The sequence below is a fragment of the Brassica napus genome, chromosome A8 (genome assembly GCF_020379485.1).
Source record: "Brassica napus cultivar Da-Ae chromosome A8, Da-Ae, whole genome shotgun sequence".
Classification (NCBI taxonomy): Eukaryota; Viridiplantae; Streptophyta; class Magnoliopsida; order Brassicales; family Brassicaceae; genus Brassica; species Brassica napus.
In genome coordinates, this window is record NC_063441.1 from 11,519,312 (window position 1) to 11,547,029 (window position 27,718).

The 27,718-nt window shown below is 34.8% G+C and overlaps 3 protein-coding genes across 3 annotated transcripts; 2 read left to right on the top strand and 1 right to left on the bottom strand.

The window, feature by feature from the left end:
• Nucleotides 1-17,884: 17,884 nt before the first annotated feature.
• Nucleotides 17,885-21,313, top strand: LOC106360906 (protein CHUP1, chloroplastic-like). Its single transcript, XM_048738733.1, has 5 exons — nt 17,885-19,351; nt 19,438-19,751; nt 19,835-19,946; nt 20,791-20,928; nt 21,020-21,313. The coding sequence occupies exons 1-5, from the start codon at nt 18,164-18,166 to the stop codon at nt 21,149-21,151; spliced, it is 1,884 nt and encodes a 627-aa protein (XP_048594690.1). The 5' UTR covers nt 17,885-18,163; the 3' UTR covers nt 21,152-21,313.
• Nucleotides 21,314-21,386: 73 nt separating this feature from the next.
• LOC125577335 lies at nt 21,387-23,823 on the bottom strand. Its single transcript, XM_048738734.1, has 6 exons — nt 22,595-23,823; nt 22,134-22,210; nt 21,938-22,036; nt 21,775-21,858; nt 21,600-21,688; nt 21,387-21,517 (listed from the first exon to the last, which is right to left on the bottom strand). The coding sequence occupies exons 1-6, from the start codon at nt 22,831-22,833 to the stop codon at nt 21,443-21,445; spliced, it is 663 nt and encodes a 220-aa protein (XP_048594691.1). The 5' UTR covers nt 22,834-23,823; the 3' UTR covers nt 21,387-21,442.
• A 205-nt stretch (nt 23,824-24,028) lies between these two features.
• On the top strand, nt 24,029-25,229 carry LOC106360907 (pollen-specific protein-like At4g18596). Its single transcript, XM_013800581.3, has 2 exons — nt 24,029-24,291; nt 24,756-25,229. Exons 1-2 carry the CDS (start codon nt 24,123-24,125, stop codon nt 25,100-25,102), a joined length of 516 nt encoding a protein of 171 aa, XP_013656035.1. The 5' UTR covers nt 24,029-24,122; the 3' UTR covers nt 25,103-25,229.
• Nucleotides 25,230-27,718: the final 2,489 nt, after the last annotated feature.

Here is a 27,718-nt window from a genome sequence, read left to right on the forward strand (position 1 = left end):
GCAGAGATGGTCATTCAGCTTTATCATCTGCTACAAGATTGATGGGCATTAAGACGGATTATAATTTGGTTGAAGACTGTGTGGATGCGATTGCTGATTATGTAAAAGGTATTCTACCCGAAGATAATGTAGCTCCTGGCTCATACTACGAGGTTCAGAAACTCGTAGCTGGTCTTGGTTTATCGTATCAGGTAATAGATGTATGCAGAGACAACTGCGTGATTTATTGGAGGGCGGATGAACAGCGGGTTTCATGCAAATTTTGTGGGAAGCCTCGTTATAAAGATACGAGTGGAAGAGTTCCAGTGCCATATAAAAGGATGTGGTATTTGCCTTTGACGGAAAGGTTGCAGAGGTTGTATCTGTCTGAACGCACAGCGCAACCAATGAGATGGCATGCGCAGCACTCAATAGATGGTGAGATCAGACATCCTTCAGATGCAAAAGCGTGGAAGCATTTCTAATCAAAGTATCCCGACTTTGCGTATGCGAGAAGAAATGTCTACCTTGGATTATGTACTGATGGTTTCAGCCCGTTTGGCAAGAGTGGAAGACAGTATTCTCTATGGCTAGTCATTCTTACACCATACAACCTACCCCCAAACTTGTGCTTGCGACGAGAGTTTTTGTTTCTCTCGATTCTCGTTCCCGGACCAGAGCATCCTAAGAGATCACTTGATGTGTTTCTTCAGCCACTAATATATGAGTTGCAACAACTATGGGCTCAAGGTGCTGAAACATACGATGTTTCGTATAAAGAAAACTTTCAAATGCGGGCAGTACTAATGTGGACAATAAGTGATTTTCCAGCATATGGTATGTTATCTGGATGGACAACGCATGGAAGGCTATCATGTCCATATTGTCAAGATAACACTGATGCTTTCCAACTAAAACACGGAAGGAAAACGTGTTGGTTTGACTGTCACAGGAGATTTCTACCACCAGATCTTCCATATCGTAGAAGTAGGAATTTGTTTACGAAGAACAAGAGGGTGTTTGACAGTCCACCTCCGGAAATTCGTGGGAAAGATTTGAAGACACAACTTAGAGATTTTGGTGCAGAAAAGACGCCAGACGTCGGTGGACATGAGCGTTTTCCGGTAGATGGTATTGGAGACCTACATAACTGGCACAAAAAAGTATTTTTTGGGATCTGCCATACTGGGAGGATCATCTACTAAGGCATAATTTAGATGTCATGCATATTGAGAAGAACTTTTTTGACAATCTCATGAACACGATCCTTAATGTTCAAGGTAAAACAAATGATAATTTGAAGTCAAGACTGGATTTAGTCGATATATGTGCTCGTTCAGAACTTCATGTTGATGAGAATGGTAGGGCTCCTTTTCCCATATACCGAATTGATGCAGCGGGAAATGATGCGTTCTTTGATTGGATTTCAAACGATGTGGAATTTCCAGACGGTTACACATCTAATTTGCATAACTGTATCGACAGAAAGAAAGGAAAGTTTACTGGCTTGAAAAGCCACGATTGCCATGTAATGATGCAGCGCCTCCTTCCGTTTGCCTTCAAGGAACTATTAACACGAAATGTTCATGAAGCAATTGCAGGGATAAGTGGTTTCTTCCGCGATTTATGCACGAGATCAGTGACTCTTGAAGGTATTGAAAATTTGAAGACTAACATAGCCGTGATTCAGTGCAACCTTGAGAAGATATTTCCTCCCTCATTTTTTGATGTTATGGAGCATCTTGTTATTCACCTGGTAAGAGAATTGGAACTTGGTGGTCCTGTGCAGTATAGATGGATGTATTTGTATGAGCGGTATATGTTTCATTTGAAGAAGATGGTGAAAAATTTAAGTAGGGTTGAAGGTTCTATAGTCGCACAGATGATCAATGAAGAAACTTCAAACTTTGCCGAGTACTACTTTCCAGCAGAAGTTCAGACCAAAAACAGAAGATCTGCTCGGCATGATGATAGAGGCGAACGGGCAACATATCATTGGAAGGTTCCAGACATTTTCACAGACGTTGGACGACTTAGCGGAAAACCAAAGGACCGTCGACTTACTGATCAGGAGCACAGTCATTTGCAAACATATTTACTCACCAACTGCGAAGATGTTCTTCAATATGAGAGGATTTTCATGGCAGAAAAGCGGTTCGTATATAGATACGCCACAGAGGACGAACTAGAAGAAATGAAGCTGAGAGAATTTGGTGGATGGATGTTTACATATGTGAGTGCTGGTTTGGCCAGAGGTGAAACATTTGACGATTGGATACGCGAGATGGTCGTTGGACCAAACTTTGTTGTGAAGTCATATCCGAGATTTTGTACTCGAGGATATGCATTCACAACTCAGAAGAGGAGACATTCGAGTACGACTTATGATGCTGGCGTTTGTTCTGCATCAGGAGATGATGTATACTACAGACACATACTAGGTTCAACCGATCCGGGAACGGGATCAGCGCATGGATCAACCGTATGATGTACTCGGCCCTCGACAAGGGACATCTGACTTTCACTGACTTCCCTCTCGAGAAGCAGCATCTGTGGTTTCGTTAGTTTGCGGTAAGTATTCAAATTTTTTACTTATATTTTTTATTTATTAAAACTATTTTTTGCAATTATTAAACTATTTTCTATATTTATTAAACATTTTAAATATTATTAAAACTATTTTTTGTAATTATTAAACTATTTTTGGGATTTATTAAAACTATTTTTTTAATTATTAAACTATTTTTTATTTATTAAAACTTTTTTTTGTAATTATTAAACTATTTATATTTTTGTGCTTAAAAACTATTTTTAAACTATTTCAGCAAGAATTGAACTGGAATTCCGATGATACGCTCTCTATCTATCACCATTTTTTCCATAAAGTTATGGACAACTATGGGAAGCAGATGTACGAGTGGAAGAAGAAGTGGGAAGCAAACAATGTAGTTTTTAATTTATTAACAATTTTTAATTTACTAAACTATTTTTTAAATTATTAAACTATTTTTTTTTAATTAAAAGGTCCCAAAGTCGATGAACGACACGGTCTGGAAGGAGTTGTGTGCGCATTGGGATAAGGAAGAGACGAAAGAAACTTCTTTCACCAACTCCAACAACCGCAGGAGCGACCGTAAAGGGAAGGGCATCTACAAGCATAACTTGGGTGCTCAATCTATTGCCACTCTAGGGGATCGCATGGTAAGTTCAACCGCTTTTTCTTCAATTATTTGAGTTTCAGAATTTTATTTTTTTGTGCATTTCTTCAAATTTCTAATGTTTGTTTAATTTATGTTTTTTCAAGGTGGAAGAAAATGAGGGCGAGCCGGTTGATGAGCTCGCCCTAATGAAAAAGGCGTATACCAACAAGAAGACCGGCCAGATTGAGGATGGTCTTGTGAGGGACGTGGTCGACCTGGTCCAAACTCAGGTGTATGACGAAGTGTCTCAGTTTCAAACCGATGATGACGATTCGACGGCTTCGACCAACTTGTCCCGGGTTCGAATCAACGAAATCGTTGAATCGGTAAGTTCTTTTTTTTTTTTAAGTTCAATTTATTTATTTCTTGATTTTTATTTTATCATCAATTTATATTATTTAAATTTGGTTATTTATATTTCAGTCGGTTCCAAAGAAGAAGGGACGTTTGGTCGGGTTGGGTCGTCGCTCCCGGTCGGCTGCTCCTTCTTCTGCACCACCGCCATATGTTGATCCAGAAGTTCTTACGGCTCAGCTGAAGGACAAGGATGATCGGATATCTGCGTTGGAGACCCAGATGGCAGCTCAACAGGCGGGCTATGAGAAACAGAAGAGGCTGAACGAGCAGATGATGGAGATGATGAGGAGGATGTACCCGAACGAGGTGTTCCCGAACATTCAAGACCCGTAGTTTTTTTTTTTTTTACCAAAAACTTGGAATGTTTTATTTAACTTTGAATATTATCTACTATGTTTTCAATTTTAATTTTAATTTTAAATTTTCGAATTTAAATTTCAAAAATTTTATTTTTTTTTTAAAATAAATTTTTTTAAAAAATTAATTTTTTTCCGAAATTCCGAGGGAAAGAAGTTCCTCGGAATTTTCCGAGGGACAAAAGTTCCTCGGAATTTTCCGAGGGAAGGAAGTTCCTCGGAATTTTCCGAGGGACAGAAGTTCCTCGGAATTTTCCGAGGGAAAGATGTTCCTCGGAATTTTCCGAGGGCCAGGTTCCTCGGAAATTCCCGATGAACATTCCGAGTAATGTTTCGTCGAAACTTCCGAGGATTGGACCATCGGAATTCCATCGAAATATTCCGAGGAAGGCGTCCCTCGGTATATTCCGAGGAATCTTCCGACGAATCTTCCAACGAACTTGAAGTCCTCGGAATTTAGTTTCCTCGGAATTCCGTCGGAAATTTCCGACGGAATTCCGAGGAAATATGAATTTCCGAGAAGATATTTCGAGGACTTTTTTCGTCGGTATGTCCTCGGAATAGCGTTATTCCGACGACATATCGACGATTTTTTTTCTCAGTATGCCGATGTTTTTTTGTAGTGGAAGAGGTTTATAGTTATACAAAAATTAGAAACTAGAGGTCAATCTGAGCAAAAAAAAAACAAAAATAGAGAATGGCCTAACACATCTTTACTTGCGAAGGGACAAATAAACCAGAATGGCCTTGCAAGGATTGAATTGGAGATCAGCCTATCAATGAATTTGAAAGTGAGTTGAGGCATGGATGCAGCGTTGTTGTGGAGCATGTTGTTCCTCACAAACCAGAGTTTGTAGATGGTGGCTTGGGAGACGAGCTTGCGCAAAGTGGAAGGACATCTGTTGTCTCTTGTACCAATCCAAGAAACCAAAGCTGTCCAAGTGTGGAAGAGAAAGGGAGCAAAACCTAGATATTTGATCACCATAGTCCAAACTTTCCACTGAAATGGCAATGCATGAACAAAGTGATCTCTATTTTCCCGGTAGGGGTTGCATATGCAGCAGCAATCGACAGTCTGAATACCCCCCCCCCCCCCCCCACACGAAACTAGGCGAGTTCTGGTTGGCAGTATGTCGATCTGTGATATCCACATCATGAAAGCATGGCTCGTCGTGGAGCCCTTAAACCAAACAAAATCCGCCCGTTCTTGAACCTGTCCACGAGGCTGCAGAATTTCCCAAGTAAATTTTGCAGAGAACTCATCTGAAACACCATATTTAGTCTATCATCAGTATGATTCTATGGCGGTGGATTGGGAGGGAAGAGGAATAGAGCACAACATGAAATGAACATCCTCAACTTGGCGTCATCATGTTGGTTTAGTACGCCAACCTGTTTCAGAGAAAGCATCTGAGACAGAGGAATCCACACTTATACCGAGTTCTCTAGGGCCACTAGGTCCACAAATTTTAGTGAAAAGACCTAGCTCACACCAATGATCAAACCAAAAGCTTGCTCTTGTTCTATTACCAAGCTGACATCTGATTAAATTCTCTGCTACTGGTCGTAAGCTGAGGATAGAATTCCAGATCCATGATGATTGTTTTTTAGCGTCGATGCTCCATAAGCTAGCTTCTTTCAATTTATGAAATTTTGTCCAAGCTGCCTATAAAGAGTCATGATCAGAGAAAAGGAACTAGACGAGTTTTATTGTCAGAATTTTGTTCCACTGTAAGAGAATTTTTATACCGAGTCCACCTTCCATTTTGGGAAGACACTTGAATTCCAAGATATTTTAGCCAATGCCTGTGTCTTATGTTACAACCTTGAACACAACGAAGATATAGAAGCAATACAACCTTTTGGAAAGATGAATGATGAAAACCAAAAGTTGATTTGTCCCAAAGATACCTGAGCAGATCAGGTTCTCCTTCCAGCCACTACAAGAAAACAGGGGTATTCTGACGGACGTTCCGACGGAAAATGAATTCCTCGGAATATACCGAGGAATTTCCGAGGTAATTCCGAGGAAACACAAAATTTGGCTTCCTCGGAATTTCCTCGGAATATACCGACGGAATTCCGAGGAAAATTCATTTCGTCGGAATATTCCGACGGAATACCGAGGAAAATAGTATTCCTCGGAAAAAACCGATGAATTCCGAGGAAATATTATAGACGTTAGAGAGCCGTTGGGGGGATTTTAAAAATTCCGAGGAAATTCCGAGGGCAGAAAGGTTTTTCTCGGAATTTCCTCGGAATAGATCTTGTCGATTTAGGGATTTGATTATACATTCCTTTTCCTCGGAATTTCCTCGGAATTTTCCGAGGAAATTCCGACGACGATAGAGTTTTCCTCGGAATTCCCTCGGAAAATTCCGAGGAAATTCCGAGGAACTTGGGGTTTTAAACCGAAAACAACGTTTTACGGATTGAATAACACGTATATAACCTTCATTAAGTGTCTTAACCAGATTATGAAGTCAAACTTTGGTGTTTTACCCAATAACAAACACTTTTACGATTGCATGAACGAAAACCACACAACATAAGAGAAACACTTATACACTTTAACAAACGGTAAAGGGAATACTTCCAATTATTTTTGAAATTTTGTTATTTCATGGTTTATGTGATCATCTATACAAAGAATCCTCAATGGTATGCATTATAATTGTATAGTACATTTTATTAGGTCGAGCCCGACCTTCTTCCCCATTTCTCTCCGCCGCACTCTCTCTTTCCCCTGCGATTTCGTCGACTCCTCTCTTCTCCCTTTCGATTTACGGCGCTTTCTCTCTTCTCCCTCGCGATTTCCACCCTAATCCTCATGTATGAACCCTATCCCACTCTTTTAGGTTAGATTTGTATGGTTTTTAAGTAGATTTGATGATTTTGGAATGAGATTTATAGATTTTGTTAGGGTGAATGGTAGATTTGTGTAAAATCGAGTTTGATTATGTATTTCACTTGATTTGAATATTTATTTTTAGTTTTTATTAATTTTGTGGTTATAAAAATCGAATTTGTAATTATATATATATATTGAAAACGTTTTTTGTATATAAAATCTATTTTTTGCATTTTAAATTCATTTATATATTTATTAAACATTTTTAAAATCTATAAAACTTTTTTTAAGATTAAAAATCATATATATAATATTTAAAATCATTTTTTGTGGTTATAAAACGTTTTATGTATTTTATATATAAAATATAAATTTCTATATTTATTAAACATTTTTAATATTATGAAAACTATTTTTTGTAATTATTTAACATTTTAAATATTTTTAAAACTATTTTTTGTAATTATTAACTGTTTTTGCGATTTATTTAAACTATTTTTTTAATTTTTATACTATTTTATATTTATTAAAACTAATTTTGTATTTATAAAACATTTTTTTTATTTATAAACACTATTTTATTATTTTTTGTATTTATAAAAACTATTTTGTATTTATAAAAAGATGATTTCATATTTATAAAAATATTTATATTTATTAAAACTAATTTTGTATTTATAAAACATTTTTTTGATTTATAAACACTATTTTATTATTTTTTGTATTTATAAAAACTATTTTGTATTTATAAAAAGATGATTTCATATTTATAAAAATATTTATATTTATTATAACTAATTTTGTATTTATAAAACATTTTTTTTATTTATAAAAACTATTTTATTTTTTTTTGTATTTATAAAAACTATTTTGTATTTATAAAAAGATGATTTCATATTTATAAAAATATTTATATTTATTATAACTAATTTTGTATTTATAAAACATTTTTTTTAATTTATAAAAACTATTTTATTTTTTTGTATTTTAAATATGTTTTCTATTTTAATTTTAATTTTATATTTTCGAATTTCAATTTAAAAAATAAATTTATATTTTTTTTATTAATTTTGGAAATATTCCGAGGAAGTGTATCCCTCGGGATATTCCGACGACATCTTCCTCGGAATATTCCGAGGAAATTCCGACGAACTTGTGGTCCTCGGAATTTCCTCGGAAATTCATTTTCCTCGGAATTCCGTCGGAAATTTCCGAGGAATTTCCGAGGAAAAATGAAATTCCGAAGAGTTATTTCCGAGGACTTTTTTCGTCGGTATGTCGTCGGAATATGTCGTCGGAATAGCGTTATTCCGACGACATACCGACAATTTTTTCCCTCAGTATGTCGCTGTTTTCTTGTAGTGAGCATATGATAGAGCACGTGAAGTCCATGAAGAGAAACTTCTCTTTAGTTGATCGATGAGAGGTCTATGGTAAAGTAATCTTGCAGATTGTTAATATTTGTGTAAATATTAGGCTGGAATAGAAAACAATTTTAGAGTTTATTAACTTTATTTACTACCTTAAACTGAATCGAATGTATACATTGTTGTCAATCTAAAATGCAAAAAGAAAAAAATCGATTAAAAATAACTTTTATCACACAACAAGAATACACATTGATTGTAGCAAGTATGCATATTATTACGTCCTTACTTGTGTTCCACTTAATGTGGTTTTGCCCCTAGTTGTTGATATCATCGTTCTTAAATCTATTCTGTTAAAGTATTTATTTTAAAAAACTTTGCTGTTGTAAACTATATACCAGACATCTAATGCTAATTTCTTTTGAAAAATAATAATAAAAGATTGGCTATGAGATTAATAGGGTTGGTAATTAACGAATGATGAAGAAGATATACGTATCGATACCGTTCTATTTTGTTTTTTGTTGCTTAGAGGAATAAACAAAATAATGTTGGAAGAGAAGCTCCCTCTAACAAATTCACACATACAACACAGTTTCATGACCTAACCAGCGATTCAATATTTGCCCACTTCAGAGAATACTTCGCACCAAAAAAAAAAAAAAAAAAAAAAACAACAAAGATACAATACTCAAAACCGGAACATTCCCTAGACTATATTTGCAAAGTGATTTTGCCACATGTCAATTCTATAATCAATTTCACAAAACAAATATGACATGACTACTAAAATTGATGACATGTCTTATAGCTTAATATGACATGAACAATTGCATTTAATGTTAATTTATATTTTTGATAAATTTTTTAAAATATGGTAATATGTCATATATTACATTTAATGTCAATTTATATTTTTGATTTTTTTTAGAATATAGAAATAACTCATAAATCATCATTAAAATAAATATATTCAAATATAGCATTATAAATTTCGAAATATAATTTAATTATATATTTTTAAATTATAAAATTTTATTACTAAAATTTTCAAAAATGTATACAATTTTTTTTAAAAAATTATAAAAATTTAATCAAAAATCATTATTTTCTTATATATCTACAAATTTTATAAATATTATTTAATTTTAATTTTTGGTAATTATGCAATTTTTACAAACTTATTTAACATATTTAATTAAAATAAATAGATAGAAAAATCTATCTAAGATTATAATTTCGAATATATACATGCATATTCTTAAATATAATTTGTATGTTTAATTAAATCAAATTTATATTAAAATATTGATACGAAAAAGAAAATTTACAATATTAATAAAATTTTATTTTAAAATATAATTTATATTTATCTATTAAAAAGTATTTTAAAATTTTTTACTACACATGCTGCAGAAAGACACCTAGTTTTCTTTAATATGTCTAGTTACATTTTTGTGGGTATACAAGTCAGCGTCATCAGCTTCAAACCGAACTAGCCATCTTTAATGCGAGGAGACAGTCATATTGAAAATATACTACGGCTCCGAATGGTAACATCCGTCCCGCACCGCACCGCAGTTAACAGTAACAAAAATCTCTACAAATACCATATATCTATACGTTTTTATAACTGTTAAAACCGCATCGCAGTCAAACCGCTTGTTCCGCACCGCTCAATCCGCTTTACCATTCGGAGCCTACATTATAAACTTTATTTTCATCTGATCTAGTCTAGACCCTATTACGATGGAATCAAGTTTAAACACAAAAACATGGCTCAAGCGATCAATCGTATTCATATGATTAAACATTTTTTGCATAAATAAAGTTGGGTATGTGCACACATGGTGAATGTGTATGTATGTTAGTATGTTACGGCAGTGTAGAAAAGACAAGATGTTGATTTTTTAAAAAGGACCACCTTCAAAATATTATTGTTTATAGGATTTATTTGATTAAATATTATACATATACACATATATATATATATATGTGTGTGTGTGTCACCTCCACAAGTTATGTGACATTCTTTTCAATTCTCTGTTCGTTCCCCTTCTTCGCCGCTGCTCACATTAATTTCCCCTTTCATTGTCATAGTTAGCTAAGCTTTTCTCGATACATCAATGATCTAGGGGTGGGCGTTCGGCACCTATTTGGATTCGGTTTAGATCTATTCGGATTTTGAGTTTTCGGGTTTAAAGATTTCAACTCCATTCAACTATTTCTAAATTTCGGTTCGGGTTTGGTTTGGATCTTTGCGGATTTGGTTCCGGTTTGGATAATCCATTTAAATTATTTTAAAATTTTTAATATTCATTATATACTTAAAATTTCTCAAAATCAAAAAATAATAATATATCACATATAAATTCGTATAATATATGTCAAAATACTTAAAACTAACATATAAATTTGTTTAATTTGAATATTTAGATTAAAAAATCAATACATATTTCAGGTATTTTGGTGTTTTGAATATATTTGAGCTATTTTAGATATTTATTTTTAGTTATTTATGTATATTTTCAAGTAGTTTGGACAACTTAAAAGTATCTTATATATTTTGGATGTTTTTAATATATATTAAATCTAAAAAAATAAGTAATATATTTAGATATATAAATCTATTTCGGTTACATTCGGATACCCGAGATATTTCGGTTCGGGTCGGGTTCGGGTCGGGTTCGGTTTTGGTTTTTTAGATACCAAAATTTTGAACCCATTCAGATATTTAATCAATTTCGGTTCGGGTTCGGTAATATTTTTTCGGATCGGATTCGGGTCGGTTCTTCGGATCTCGGTTTTTCGCCCACCCCTACCAACATCAGTCTAATCAGACTTTTATAAAGATTAATCGTTGGTATTAATGGGTAACCGTGGAATTGCAGAATACTAAATTTAAATCTCATATATATTAATTGAGAAACATTTGAAAAGTTGTAACCTGTATTTTGTACTAATTAAAAAACGTCTTTGCTTATGTGTCAGTTAATTAGGCTATTAATTTTGCTTACGTGTCACCATATGAATCAATTGAAAAATATGTCTATCCAAATCCAATTGCTAGGAAATGTAATATTTAAGGGAGGCAGGTGTAAGTGTATAACATTTTATGCATGTATACGAAATGTGAAATATGATATACGCTAACAAACATATAAACTATAGTTGAGCATAAAAAGAGAACATAAATTGCGATTGATTTACTCAATCATAAGAACATGGGGATTGATAAACAATATTGACGTTGGGAGGAAACTAAAAGATGAAAAGCAATACTCTAGCGTAACAAGTTGATAAACAATACTCTGCCATACAAAGTTGACACCCAAAACTATGATGATAATTTATTCATCCGAACGAGTTGACAAACAAACAAAACCTGACACCTTCTTCTATTAGTATATAGTAACAATTATAATACTTAATTTCTCATGAAAAATTTCAACATAAAACCTTGGCAGCCATTGTTGTTATGATATTACAGTTCTGTATAACCGAGAATTGAAAAACAGAAGAAGGTGTCTGGTTTTGTTGAACCGAAGAAAATTGAAAAAAATTGGTAGGTATAGAATATAATTTTTCCTAAACCAGCAAAGAGACATCGAAGAGATTTACTTTTATTTATGTATAAATGATGTTTTCCTTTTTAGATCAAACAGTTAAATAATATTAACTTAATAATCTTATAGTTAAAAATCGAATAACATAGACTTGATACACAAATCCGAATGATCAAAATATAGAAAATTTATATTTAATATGCAAAACTTTGGCAGCAAAGCGAGATTTGATAATATATTGAAGTCCTCTACGATCTGACTATAAGTCTATAACCTAATAGCTATCTTTTATACATTAATAGAAAAACATTAAAAAAGATGTAACATGTAATTTGTAATAATTAATTTTTTATTAATTATTACTTAATTAAGATGTCAATTAATTTTAAGTGACAGCTTAAGAATGCAATTGAAAAAACTATTGGTCCAAAATCAATTAGGGGATTCACTAGGGACACAATATAAACCGCTACGAGTTATTCTTGGGTTGACTCCGTAAGATAAACCTCTAAATTTACCAACCAATAGTAGTTGGTTATTTGATATTTGCTATCTTTAAAAAAAAACGAAACAAAATAATAAGAAATTTAACTTATAGTATGTTTTAAAAATAAAAAGATACTATAAGTTAACACCGTGAGTACAATACTAAACTCTAAACCCTAAATTCTAAACCCTAAACCCTTAGGTAAATCCTAAAACTTGGGTGAATCCTAAAATTTTGGATAAATCTTAAACCCTAAAAACATTAAAAATTAAATCCTAATAACACTAAACCCTAACTCCTAATCACTAAACCCTAAACCCTTGGATAAACCATGAACCTTTGAATAAAAATGATAAATTCTAGGGTTTATGGTTTATCCAAGGATTTAGGGTTTAGTGTTATTAACATTTAGTTTTAAATTTATATGTTTTAGGGTTTAGAAGTTACCGCAAAGTTTAGGGTTTATCAAATATTTTAGAATTTAGGGTTTATGGTTTACTATTGTGCTAATAGTATTATCAAAATTAGTTTATTAATTTGTTTTTGTAATTATTACTATTTTTAAGTTTTTTATATTTTTATTTAAAAGATATAATATAAATTAAATTATTTATTTTTTTGTTTCCTTTTTTTTAAGGATATCAAATATTAAATAATCAACTACTATTGGTTGGTGAACCTAGGTTCATCACCATAGGGGGTGAACCCAGAAATAACTCAACCGCTACTTAAAAGATGCTTATATTATTAGGAAATAAAGAATTTAGTGTTTGCAGACTATACTTATTTTATCGAATGATCTTAAGACGTTAATTTAAATAATTGGTTATTTTAAAATAAAGGTTTGCAATGACATACATATCGTAAACCTACATTGTATTCCAATTATATAAGTATAGTCTGTAAGATATTAACCAAAAAAATATGTGGACATAATATCAATGGTGTAAGAGTCATTTATAAATGTATTATATGCTTTTGGTACATTTTTTCATCGACCATTTTTATAGTTGATCACAAATATTGTTTATTATTATTTTTTATAATATTCAAACAACTTTGTATTTATTATAAGTTTTCAAGTATATGATGGCAATTTGAGCAAATATATGACTTAAGATATTTTTTTTTTGTTACAATCTTCATTTATTATCCATAGATATTATTCTTACTTGATAAAATGATATTAAATTTTCTATTTCCCTTATATGCGTAATGGTTAATTGAAGTGTCTACAATTAAGTTGATCAAACTTAATGACACCTTTTAAAAATGGAAATACCAATATTTAGTTTTCTAAACATTGTAATACATTTAATATTAGATATAATACCGAATTTTAAATTTTATATCCGACTGTACACAAAATTAAGATATATAATTTGAAATAAATTAAGGTGTCTTAAACCCTTTTTACAAAACTTCTTACGGTGTCTTATATATATACTTCTTATGAAATAAATGCATTTTATATGTAAATACATATACGTACTGGAAAAAATATTCGAATCCAAAAACCAGAACCAAACCCAATCCTAAAATAGTAGTAAATCTGAACCGGAATTGATTAAATATCCGAACGGGTTAAAAAATTTGTTATTTACATAACTGAAAGCGATCCCGACCAGAACTGAAGTATTTTGGATAACCAAATATATCTGAAATAGATTTATATACCTAAATATATTAATTATTTTTAGATTCAATGTATATGAAAAACATCCAAAAAATATAAGATACTTTTAAGTTGTCCAAAATACTTACAAATAGTCAAAAATAAACATGCAAAATGGCTAAATTAAAGTATACTCAAAACACCAAAAATACTTAAAATAACTATTGATTCTCTATCCAAATATTCAAACCAAATCAATATATATATACTAAATTTAGGTATTATGACATATGTTATTAAAGTTTATATGTAATATTATTTTGCTTATTGATTTTGAGAAATTTAATGTATAAAATGAATTTTAAAATTTTTAAAATAATTTAAATGAGTTATCCGAACCTGAATCGACCCCGCAAAGATCCGAACCAAATCCGAACTGAAATTTAGAAATACTGAATGAAGATAAAATCTTTGACCCCAAAAACTCGAAAACCGAATAGAACCCGAATGCACATTCATATATGTATGTAACATATATTTTTATAAAGTACTTCACTCCGCGCAAGGCGCGGATCGTCACCTAGTTATAGATTAAATTGAAAGTTATACACACATCACTGCAATAAATGCTAAAAATGTGTGTATATAGATTTTTGTCCTAAATAAAAAACAAACTAAAACGAATTATAATTTGAGCATCTAAAACTTATGTTCGTTTAAAAGGTTAGCAACGGAAAACTTGAAACAGATTATAATTTGATATTGAACGGAACTTATCTTTTTGAATCCAATTTTGTTTTAACCCCAAACAGAACCAAACCACCAAATGCTTATACTGGTAAGTACTACCAAACTTTTTGGTTAATATTACCAATATTTGATGGTTAGTCATTTTTATTGTCTTCACTCATTAACACATAAAACTGCATTTACATGTTCATGAATATAATTTAGCATCAGTTGATTCTTTTTTTTTAACCATTTTTTTGAAGAAAAAAATTATTATTATCCACACTAAATAAAAATCATCACATAACTACACATTTACGCACTACAATTATATATTAAATATATAAATGATGTAGTTAACATGATGATATGTTTTAAATAACATGTTGTGTAGTTGACATCACGTTCAAATTTATATTTTTTTTTGCCGGAACGGTAGATAAAAAGTTAGAATCCGAAAATCATATATTAAAAAATTTGGAGGGCTTATTGTATTAGGGATTTGATAAAATTTTGAGGATTTTAGATTTCCTAAGATTTGATGGGTTTTAAATATTTGATGGAGATTTTGATGGGGAATTGGGTTTATGAGTTCTCAGTTGTGCGATTGTTTCTCACAGCGTTGTAGGCTGTTCCGGTCAATATTGGCGATCCTCCTCTTCCTTAAAATTTGACTTATGTTACGAGCTGCATCTCCTTGGATTGGGACATAGTTTAGTTGTCTTTGATTATGTCTTCCTCGTGTTGGTTTGTCGTCGATATAACCTGCTCGTCTTGCTTTTCAAGATCTGGTTTTTGGTGATCTAACTTCTATGCTTCATAGCTCGAGTACAGTTACATGGTTTGTTGATTTAGTTTCGTCTCCCGTTTCTTCTATGTTCTCTCATCTCGTTACACCTTTCATCACTGATCGAATCTCTGGTGGCTCTCTCTTTCGACATGTTTGTCACTCCATGTTTGGATAGTGATTTCCTCGTGTATGTTATGTGTATGTTATGTGGGTTTAGAAGGTTGTTTCTGGTCATAAGCTTAGGCTCTCGTTTCTCAGTTCTTACCTTCCATTCTCCCTCCCTGAGGTTGTTTTTCTTCTTCTCCTCCTTCCCTTAGTATAGGTGTGTAGTTAGTCTTCTAGAGCTTTAGTCCCTTATATCCAGAGCTTTGTGGTTCTTTGTTGGCATGGGCACCTTGTCTATGCTTGTTTAGTTTGTGAGGTGCTTCTTACCTCTTAGCTGGTGGTTGTGCTTTCAGTGATTTAGGCATGTGTCTTTCTGTTTTGTGGTAACTTTGGCTTTCCGATGGTTATTCTTATTCTGGCATGTTTTCTTGGTCCTTTGAGGTTGTGCTAGATCGCACTCCTTGTGTTCAGGGATTGATATGTTTCAGATTTTACCTTTTACCATTTCTAATTCTGCTTGTTCTGGCCAAAATATTCTATGGTAATGTTAAGTAAGTTAGTCTTCGTTCTTGATTTTTTTTATCGCCAGACTTTTATTGAGTTAATGTTGCTATAACATTTCAGTTTTCTTTTTGATTGTGGAGGTTTTAGGTCTAGATTATGTATTTTGTTCTAGCTTCTTCTTAGTTTGGCTATTTTATATTTTTTAATAGTAAAATAAATATATAATTTGTAAATAAAATATTAGAAAATAGTAAAAAAATAAAAACATGAAAATTTATGTTATTTTTAGCTATGGATGTATTACTTTACTTATTTCTTTATCCATTTTTGAATTTTAATGACCAATAAAATAGATTATTAGATTTTATGTGATAGTGGTTGGTTGAAGAAGTATTAGATAGTACACAATTAAAAAATAATAGGCTAAATCAATAATTTAAAAGAAAAAGGACCTAAAAAAAGAAAGTATAAGGACACATGTCATCAAATCTTTCTTCCACGTGTCCAAAGAAGAGAGAAAATCTATTATATATATATATATATATATTTAGTCATTATCAATATCAAAGTTAACTTTAAATTTAATTTGTATCCGTAACAAGACCTTATTCTTTGATTTTGATTCTCATTCCTCTTTCCCCCAAACTCTTCCATAACAAAAGTTATCTATTTTTTTGAAATTGCATTAGAATCCAAACGAGACAAGAAGCTAGTTTTATGTTGATATACACAACGATTATAGAACATTATATTAACCTCATTGCATTGCCGCCATCACTACTTACTTCTCCTCTTCCTCTCCAATAGTCTCATGCAATCAAATTTGTTAAGAGAGCTTAGTTGAGTTAAAAACCATGTTGCTAAGCTCCATCACGAGACTAGTGTGAAAGACAACAGCATATGACTGTTACCTCTTCTTATAAAGTGTTGTGCAAATATAAAGAGGAAGGTCTTGTTTTGGCGAGACTGTGTACATCAAGAGATGTTGCTGTAGAACAAACGAGAGTGGAGAAGGTTGCCACTATGGAAATATATGGATTCTTTGGAGGAAGAAGGTTAGTGACTAGGAGGTAGTAAGAGGAATGTAGCGTCGGGAGAGACGTGGCGTTAGGTAGGGATCGGAGAAATGAAATGGGATCATTGTTTTTTATGTTTTAAATTCCACCTCTTCAGGTGGTATTCTTTACTATTGAATTTAAAGTGTAAATTCATTTTTCTAATAACCCACAATAATCTTAGATATAAGTTATTGATGAAATACATATTTTTCAATAAGAGGAGTTTTGATAGGAATTTTACAAGCCTCCCTAGTTAAATCCAAACTTACAATCCTATATCGAAGAATGACACGACCAAATCAATTGCATTATGTTTTGAAATAAATCCTTAGAGTTTATGTTCCATTTGTCCAAAAAAGAGAGTTCATGTTCCATAAATTTTTATTTTGTAGTTCAAATCCAAAATCTTAGAATAATTTCATATTACTAACTTTAATTTATTAATAAGAGATAAAAACTTATGTAATGTTTTAATAAAAATTAATAAAATTTACATTTTTTGGGTCAAAATTAATAAACATTTACATTTTAACTATATGAAAAGATTGTTAAAATGACAACTATAACGTCATGTAAACAGAACAACTGAGTCACTTATGACATGTTTATACAGTCATTGACTCTTATCACCGTTTTTCTTTTGGTGTGCTACCACGTAGAATTATGGAAAATCAAATCACGCAAGTGATTTTTAATGAAATCTTTCTTAAATTGTTTCGTGATTTCATCATTCTAATCTATATATATGCTCCCATTCTCAGTAGTGCCGATGAAAATTGAAAAATGTCATAAGACAAAAAGACAAAAAAGAGAGTTCTTCTTTACTTATTTTAAAATTTTGAATCAAAGATGAACAGAAGAACGTTCCTCGTTATACGTGTAACAGTGCTTCAAAAAATAAAGCATAAATTTCAATTTCATCTGGTTACATCTTTCTTCCAACGGTCGCAATAAAGGTTAAAACTAATTTATTCATCTATTAAAAACATTACAAAACCAAGATAAAAATTTGTTTTTAATTCAACTCGTCTTCTTAATCCAAAGGCCCAAATTTTGAATTATCAGCCATCAGTCACACTCACTCACTCTCTAGAACTGCACGGACAACGACATGCTTTTAATGTCCATGCAAATCCCTCCATTCTTCTCAAGAACATTTTGAAACTCACTTGTCTTTTCTCATCTCATCATCATCATCAATGGTGGCTGGTAAAGTCCGTGTGACCATGGGGTTTCACAAATCTCCTTCAACCAAACCAAAAGACATGGCCACTCCTCTCCCCCTTCCTCTTCCCCCTCCGCCTCCTCACCTGCTTAAACCGTCTTCCGGTTCTGCCGGTAAACCGTCTCCCGTTTCGAATCAGAAACCCGGTTTCGCTCGCTACTTCCCACGCGCTTCCGCTCAAGTACACAATGCTTCTTCTCGTTCCGACCAAACCGCCGTCATCTCGGACCTTCGCCGCCAGGTGGAGGAGCTTCGCGAGAGAGAAGCTAAGCTAAAGACGGAGGTTCTCGAGTTCAAGCTACTCAGAGAATCCGTCTCCGTCATCCCCTCCCTCGAGTCGCGGATCGCGGAGAGGAACGGCGAAATCGAGCGGTCGAGGAAAGAGACGGCGAGGTTAACGGAGGAGAACGAGGGGTTACGGCGTGAAGTCGAAAGGAGCGAGGAGCTGCGGAGAGAGAGCGAGAGGAGAGAGAAGGAGATGGAGGCGGAGCTTCGGAAACTTGTTTCGTCGAGTGACGACCACGCGCTCTCCGTCTCTCAGAGGTTTCAGGGTTTAACGGATGCGTCGGCAAGATCCAGCCTAATCCGGAGTTTGAAACGGGTCGAGTCCATGAGGAACTTACCCGACCCGGTTCCGAACCTAGACAGCAACAAAACCGGTTCGTCCGGTGAGATTTACCGGGAAGAAGAGGTAGAGAGTCATTCTATAACTAACTCGGATGAACTCACCGAGTCAACCGTTAGATCTAGAGTTCCTAGAGTCCCTAAACCACCGCCTAAACGGTCTTTTTCATCCAACGGCTCACACGATGCCACGGAGGATATCTCAGATCCGCCGCCGCAGAGAACGAGTCCACCACCTCCTCCTCCGCCTCCCCCACCACTTTTTCGTCCACCACCACCTCCTCCGTCCGTTTCCAAAGCCCCACCTCCGCCTCCACCACCGCCCCCGCCGAAGAGTTTAAACATAGCGTCGGCGAAAGTAAGAAGAGTACCGGAAGTTGTCGAGTTCTACCACTCGTTGATGCGAAGAGACTCCATAAACTCGAGAAGAGATTCCACCGGCGGAGGAGGCAACGCCGCCGCAGAGGCAGTACTCGCCAGCTCCAACGCCAGAGACATGATCGGAGAAATCGAAAACCGTTCGGTTTATCTATTAGCGGTACGATTCTCTTCACCCGGTCAGCTCAATAGCTTCGGTTTAATTCAATAACCGGTTTTTAATTAACTTTGAACCGAACATCGCAGATAAAAACCGACGTGGAAACGCAAGGAGAGTTCATACGGTTCCTGATCAAGGAAGTCGAAAACGCAGCGTTTTCAGATATAGAAGACGTGGTGCCTTTCGTGAAATGGCTCGACGACGAACTCTCTTACCTGGTCGACGAGAGAGCAGTGTTGAAGCACTTCGAGTGGCCGGAGCAAAAAGCAGACGCGTTGCGTGAAGCAGCGTTTTGTTACTTCGATCTGAAGAAACTCATATCAGAAGCTTCTCGTTTCCGGGAAGACCCTCGTCAACCTTCAGGCTCTGCCCTCAAGAAAATGCAAGCTTTGTTCGAAAAGTAAGATAAAAATCCAATCTTTTTTTTGTTTTATGTATTCAAATGCAGGAGAAGTAATCAGATATCTTTGTGGGGGTTTGAAGGTTAGAGCATGGTGTTTATACTCTGTCGAGGATGAAGGAATCAGCTGCCACAAAGTTCAAGACTTTCCAGATTCCGGTTGATTGGATGCTCGAAACCGGCATTACTAGTCAGGTCAGCAAATATTAAGATCCTTCTTCTACTTTTCCTGTTAGATTATTTATATTAACAAAACAAAATCTTCGTTACACAAATCGATAGTATATCATTAGGCCTGCAGTTTCGGTTTATTCAGTTTTTGGTTTTGGTTAGATTTGGTTAATTCGGTTTTTGTTTGTTTTGGTTTGAAATTTGTTTAATTTTTTTTTTTAAATCAAACTAATCGAGTAATCGACTATCAAACTGATTTGGTTAATTCGGTTTTTGCCGAACTGAACCGAACTCTGGTCATTATTTTACTTGCCGTCTCTAGTTATTTATTGCAATTTGACTGGAGTAGTGATGAATAAAGAAGAACAACAATTCTTATGGTCCCCATTTAAAAGTCAATTGTTGCTGGCACTGGCACTGGCACAAAATAATCTAAGATTGGTTTCAAACTGTCTTGACTCTATTATTGTGTGTGTGTGTTTTACATTGTAAAACTATTATGTACTAGATGACAAATGCAGATAGATACAAATCTTGAACAAAGTAAACTTGAATTTAGTGGTTACTTTAATGTATCTGGAGTTTTCCTATGTGCACGCCTGTGAGTTTCAATATTTTCTTCTTGTCTGCTTCCTTTGTTTTTTCCTTGGGATTCATTAGTTTTGATATACAAATAATAAATGCACACAAGAAAAAACACTATGAATATCATTGTAATGGTATCAGATTCTTTTTTGAGTCTTAATGTTACGTGTAGTGTATTCAAATTGAATACTATCTTAGTTATGCAAATAGGAACTTACATAATGGTAAGATATGGAAGTTTGTATTTAAGTATTAACTATATAGCTGTGTGTGTGATTTTCAGATTAAATTGGCATCTGTGAAACTAGCAATGAAATATATGAAGAGAGTGTCGGCAGAGCTTGAAGCCATTGGAGGCGGTGGCCCTGAAGAGGAAGAGCTTATCGTTCAAGGTGTTAGATTCGCATTCCGTGTTCATCAGGTAAAGCAAAAGACTTTGATCATCTTCTGTTACAAACTTAAGACATTTGTTTGTCCAAACTCTTTACAACTCTGTTATTTTTTTTGTTCAGTTCGCAGGGGGTTTTGATGCAGAGACAATGAGGGCCTTTCAAGAGCTAAGAGATAAAGCGAGATCATGTCATATTCAATGTCAAAGCCAAACACATCAACATAAGCTTATTTTTCGATCTACACATTGTTGAAGCAATCTTAGCTTCATATATCAACATAAGCTTATTTGTCTGTTATTTTCTCTATTAAATTCGTTTTTTTTTTGTTCTAAGACAGATAAATCTTGTAAATATATGAAACTCTTGTTGCTGAAAAACAAAGGATCATTGTTTAATTTAAAACCATCTTATCAATAGGTGCTAATGATAAAAGAAAGCTTCACTAACATGTCAAGAGACAGGAAAAAACTAACTCCATTGTCCTAACATTCCCCTCTCCCTCCCCCTATTTCAATTGCAACCTCCTAATTACAAGGTTTTAATTTACACCACCACCCAAGCATCACTATCTGATCCTCCGGATTCAGACTCTTCAATTCCATCTTTTGAGAGTTCCATCTGAAAAAATAAGATAAGCATTCTTAGAAGAGAGGAAATAGTCGAAGACATGCCATAAGTTATGAGAAACTAGACTACACACCATCTGAATTGCTCCTGCTCTCTCTGTTTTAGAATTGGGCGAAACTTCAACATTGTCCACAACCACGTATTCTTCATCACTCAGCGAACCTGGTATTCAGATATCATCAAAGACATTACAAATCCGTTAACTAAAAATGACGAAGAACGAGATATAAAGAAGAAAAAACAGCTACCAGTTCCACATAACATTGCATTGCTCTCGTTGCCTTTCTCCAAAGAGGAGGTTTCATCATCCCCCTCATCAGTCTTTAACCCAACTGTAAGAAAGCTATATAATAAGAGCGTATGAACATGTTTTAAGGTCATAATCATAAGAGTTGCGTTAGTAGGTAGTACCCTTGTTAGATAAATATCCAATGTAATCGTCATAAAGTGAATAGCTGTCGTAAACGGGTAGTTTCCTACGAGGTCGGATCAAATATGGTAAAGGAATCCCTGCAAGGGATCAATCAAGACGCACAATCCGGATAAAAAACTCGGAAGAACCAAAACACGATTACATAATTGTAGAAGTGGCGACAAGTGAGCTTACTATTGACTTTACTCGTCCGAGATTCTATGGAGTGGAATGAAGTCGAAGAAGAAACTGGTTCGAATGTTGCCATGTACCTGAGGAGCAATCGAGAAAGGCACAGTTGTTAGATTCTTCACAAGCAATTGCAAGAACGTTTATCATCCCTTATAACTAAGAAACCCTAAGAAAAAGTTCAATCAACACTAACAAGAAATTGTTGGAGAACTTTGCAGGAAACTTTCTCCGCAAGCAAACAATGGAAACCCTAGCTTCCGTTATTGTACCTCGAAAGAATCACAGTCCTAAAACCCTAACAGCAACTAAAGAGAATAGTAGAACCGAAAAGATAAATCCCCAAAATAATCATATGATTACCACAGAGATTAGTGAAGTCGAGTGAAAGATTAGCACCGACGAAAACTACGCTAGCCTATATCTTACATCATAATTTTCAAAAAAGAATAAGAAAAAATCCATACAAAAGCACAACACAACGAAGCCCACGGCCCAATCCAAGTGTTCGAACGACGTCGTTTGAGAACTGGGCCAGGGTTGAACCGGGTGTATTAAGCCGAAACAAAGAACAAAACTGAGATTCGCATGGAGGTAGAGAGCAGCAAGGCTGTGATTGAGTTGCATGTGGAGGAGGCAGAGACCAATTCTTCTTCACAGGAAACGCAGAAGAATAGTCGCTATTGAGGATAACATAGTCCCTCATGAACCAGGGAAAGGTGAAGAATGCTTTGCTTGGAAGAAGAGAAGCGGAAACTCTGCTGAACGAGTTCAGTGCTCTTCCATCTTTGTCCAGCCTATGAAATGGATGCAAACTAGTGAGAGATAATCTTTAAAAACATGTTTTTTTATCTCAACAAGAATCTTTATAATTGATCTTAACATGCTGTTTGAATTTTTGCAGTTCATGATGGGTTTGTTGAAGAGAAGCTTCTTTGTTTGGGATGTAACGCCCGGTTAGGTTATTTCAACTGGATGGGATGTAACGCCCGGTTAGGTTATTGCCTAAAGTCCAAAGTGGATAATATCATATTAATTAGAGTTTGACATCTTTTTATATATTATATTTTATTTTGTCTAATTTCAATGTGAAACTTTGTTTAATATTTCATATTCTTCCCTTTAAACTAAGGACCACACTCATCTCGTTTGTTTCTTTCCTTTGAAAATATGTCTCCCACAACATCTCGATCCTTTAAAAATATCATCACAGGTTCCATGATCATCTTGACTATTTCTGGTACCATATAAAGTAATCAAGAACACAAGAACTTTATAAAACAGTCTTTTTTGTTTTATTATCTTTCTTTGCTTTTTTAACTTTCTTAATAGATCTTCTTACATTATATATGATCTCTTTATATAAGCAACATAAATCCTAACTTATCATATTACATATTAATCTAGGAACCTTATCTTTATCCTAAACTTTTTAGTATTAGTTATCCAAGTTTCCTTTATGAATAACTTGTCTACTAAATAACCACTTGAAGCTTACCCACAATGCAGCTGTGGAGCGTGGGTTAATCCGACTTTCCAGCTCCATAAAAAGCCGATTACACTATAGTGAACATGACATTCTCATTTGTTAGTTTTTTAGTTATAAATTTAATAAAAGGTCATTATAGCTTAATTTAAAGTATTTTAAATCCTAACATAGTGAACATATTATCATTTTTGTTTATTTCTAATTTTAGGGGAAGAACCAAGGGGAGAAAAGACCGGAAGTCCAGTCCAAAGAAAGACTATAATTAAAAAGAATTAAAGGCTATAATTAAAAAGAATTAACAAACTCACTTTTATTAAAGAAAAAAATTAGTTAATTTACCAAATAAATGGTTTTTTACAAATTTAGCTAAAAATAACAAATGAGTTTTTAATTGTATAAAACCGAACTTTGTGGCGCTTGTGAATAAGTTGTCCTCTTCTCTAATCTCAACAAAGAAAACGTTTCAAAAGGAGAAGAAAGACAAGTCTTGTAACATATTCAACCAAATGGCGACCAAGGCCATCTTCTTCTTTGTCTCCGCCTTGTGCCTGTCGTCTCTAGCCGGCAAGGCTATGGCCGACGCCGATGATTTTGACAGTTTCAAAATTCAGGGATCGGTTTACTGTGACACATGCCGTGTCCAGTTCGTTACCCGTCTCAGCAAATTCCTTGAAGGTATGCACATTACACATGCTTATAGTATTAGTCGAAAATCTAAAAAGTAATAACAATAGCCAAATTCCTTGAAGGTATGCACATTACACATGCTTATTCTATATTTATAGTAAAAAATAGATGAATGTCATCGTAGATGCATGAGTAAATTTTATTTTTATTTTAAGGAAAAAATAGTAAAACATATTAGATTTAGCTTAAAGGTTGCTTTGGGGCAATGTATAAACTCGTTAGTCATGGATACAATTTTCTGCTAAAAAAATCGATGTTTCTAAGCCGAAGATTACATTACAAATTTGAGGCTCAAAAAAGTGTTGATAATGTCTTCTTGAAGATTAGCTGGACTTCAGTGTAGATACTCTTTGATAATAATAAAACTATTAATAATTAGTAACAAGAATATGTGTCTTTTTCTTCCTATTCCAATTGTAATTTTTCTTTCGTTTTTGATTTGGTGGGTGAAGGAGCAAAAGTGAAGCTAGAGTGCAGGAGCAGAACAAACGGAACCGTGGCGTTGACAAAGGAAGCCGTGACTGACAAATCAGGCAGCTACACGATGGAAGTGACCGGTGACCACGAGGAGGAAGTCTGCGAGCTCGTTCTCCTCCAATCACCTGACAGTGCTTGCAGTGACGTCAGCCAAGATGCTTACTTACGTAACGCCGCTAAGGTTAGCCTGACGGCAAATGACGGTATCGTCTCTCATGAGACACGTATCGTTAACCCTCTCGGTTTCATGGTTAAGACGCCGTCAGCTGAATGTCCCGCCGCTTTTAAGGAGCTCGGGATCGTTCCTGACGTCACCTTCTAAATATGATGACAACCTCTATCTCATAAACGGTTATTTAACTGTCATCATCTATTGTTTGTTTTCTTATATATAAAAGTGTAATTTGATCAAATACAAAAAACGTGGTAATTCAAATAATTTATTATAATTTTTTCGAGCAGATTAAATTTAAATCAATGTCATTATATACGGAAATGATGCAGATATTGTCTCTTTTAGAATTCATGTAGATTTGCTCATTCCAGGGCCGGAAGAATGTTTTTTTTTTTTTTTAACTCAACATCAACTTTATATTAACCAGATTTGGGACTACATGATTTCACCACAAGAATTCAACCACTCTTACAGACAAAGAATTCTAGTATCACTTAGCATCACTAGATTGGATCCTAAGCTACCTGAACTCAACCTTTGCTGTAATTTAAACCCATGAGAACAAACTCTTCCTAAGACCCATAAAGAGTTGTCTCTTAACCACACCTACATTGACCATAATAAAACAAGAGCAATAAGACTGAGATACTTAATCAAAGTCACAAATCTAATCAAAGCTCAAGCTTTTATCTCCAATAATTTGAATTCAGCACACAGACAAAAGCATCAACACCGGATGGTGAGTTTTGTGACTTGCTTCAGCTTCATCAGGACCACTACCTCGCTCCTATAGCCTGAAAACGGAATGACTTCGTACTGAAAAGACGGACCTTGACGACGATAACGTGACCGGAACAGCAACTCATGACGTCTGAGGGTGTGTGACTCCACCACCGGTGGGATGTAGAGCCTCACTGCGTATCGAGGCAAGGCGCACATCACCGGTTGACAACTCCGAGGATATGGAGCCTTGCGACGCACCGAATCCGAGAACCGGAGAACGAGACCCTTTCCGCCAAAACTTCACACCACTCCTCCGTTCTTGTCACCGCCGCACACGAGGGTAGATTGGTGGTGTAAGAGGTGACCCACTGAGTCACGCGCCGCCGCCGTGGAAGGAGCACCGGAGATCTGAAAAAGGGAAAACCAGAACCAGCGTTCAGATCAGTCCTAAAAGCCGACCTTTCCTCCTTCCATCGCTCTATAGTCTCACCGCTCCTCCAAAACCGCCACCAAGACCAACCTCGACCGGATGTGGTCATCAGATCAGCAACTGAACCGGAGGTCAACCCAAAGCCCTATTCAACCAGCCAAGACGCAAACCAGGACATACGTGCACTAAAAATGCCATATCTTACAAAACAGGAGGGTTTTAATCACGATGCTAATTTTTATCGATTCTACACTCAAGAAGGAATCCAGGCCAATTGGAATTGGGTCAAAATATTCATGGAGAAAGAAGTTATGAATTTTACAACGCAGAGGTTTCTCAGCCCGTCCATCTGCGAGTATCCGACTTTAGAAGGAGATTTAAGCTCAAGTAAGGAGCGGCCTGAAGAAAAGCCCATCATAGAAGTCAAGAAGAGTTTATCAGCTTTCTAGAAAGCCCAGGATCAGGAGAAATGGCCACAGAATTATGAAGTTATGATCTAATCTCCAAAACCGGTCAAACCAGTTCTACACTTGCCTCAATTGGAAGCTAACCGGTTCAATCAGCTTCAAACCAGACATTGGCGATCAGGAGATCATTTCAACCTATCAGAAGGTATTCCAGAAGTCCATAGCTGCACCAGAACCTAGGAGATCAGTCGGTTCAATGGAGAATCACTTAAATCCAACCGGAGCTATTTATGGAAAGATTGGACAATCTTTCGGTTTGATCCATTCCAAGCAATTCCAATCCAACCAGGAGAACCAGACGACGTCCAGACTAAACCAAGACATCCAGGAGACATTATACACAAGCTCAGTACACAGATTGAGAGAGTCAATCACTTTGATCCATCATTCCATAAGATTAAGAGATTCAATCAAACCTTCCTCCGCAAATCCACTTCAGTTCATCTTCTAATCAAGCTGAGAGTGATACACATCCAGCAGCTTGATTCCGCCATATCTATCCCTTCTCTTTGTTTATTTATCTTGTTTTATTATCATTATCATTATCATTATCATCTCATTTATTTTCATAACTGTTTCTGTTTGCATTATAAAACTCTAAAAACTCATAAAAATCGGGTCTCTTTGTTTTCAGGTTGAAACCTTGGTTCCACCATTCTATCCATTTGTGGGTTACCCCCCCCCCCCCCCCCCCCCTGTGTCTACAACACGACCGCTACGGTTCCGGCATGGACTCGACAGATTCAGAGCAGCATGCATATCGACTCAGAGGAGAACCGATGAAGAGAAAGGCAAAGAGAAAACGAGATAAAGGGTGAAGAGAGGGACTCCGGCACCGGCGAAAGCCGGGCCGGAGAGGACAATTTTTCGACGAGGTTGAGAGAGAGTTTTGAGAGAGAGAGGATGAGAGAGAGTTAATACTAACTTAGCCGGAAGAATGTAATACATTACGTTAAGCTAATAAAAGTACAAAATAAATTCAATTTTCATAATAAATTCAATTTTCACAAGATAATGGAGGCAATCAACTGTTACAATAAATTCAAAACACTGAAATACAGTTTTGTTTAACATTTTTCCTACAAAACTATTAAATAAATTTGTATAGTCAAATACCATTCATATTTGTGTCACTTGATAACA

Bases quoted from the DNA above. Each gene is read 5' to 3' on its own strand.
- LOC125577335 (XM_048738734.1), bottom strand. From the start codon at position 22,833: ATGAGGGACTATGTTATCCTCAATAGCGACTATTCTTCTGCGTTTCCT. The intron at 21,859-21,937 runs GTACTACCTACT...GCTTTCTTACAG, and splicing joins TGGATATTTATCTAACAAGG to TTGGGTTAAAGACTGATGAG. The intron at 21,689-21,774 runs GTAGCTGTTTTT...TCTGAATACCAG, and splicing joins TGCAATGTTATGTGGAACTG to GTTCGCTGAGTGATGAAGAA.
- LOC106360907 (XM_013800581.3), top strand. From the start codon at position 24,123: ATGGCGACCAAGGCCATCTTCTTCTTTGTCTCCGCCTTGTGCCTGTCG. The intron at 24,292-24,755 runs GTATGCACATTA...TGGTGGGTGAAG, and splicing joins TCTCAGCAAATTCCTTGAAG to GAGCAAAAGTGAAGCTAGAG.
- LOC106360906 (XM_048738733.1), top strand. From the start codon at position 18,164: ATGGTGGCTGGTAAAGTCCGTGTGACCATGGGGTTTCACAAATCTCCT. The intron at 19,947-20,790 runs GTCAGCAAATAT...TGTGATTTTCAG, and splicing joins AAACCGGCATTACTAGTCAG to ATTAAATTGGCATCTGTGAA. The intron at 20,929-21,019 runs GTAAAGCAAAAG...TTTTTTGTTCAG, and splicing joins TCGCATTCCGTGTTCATCAG to TTCGCAGGGGGTTTTGATGC.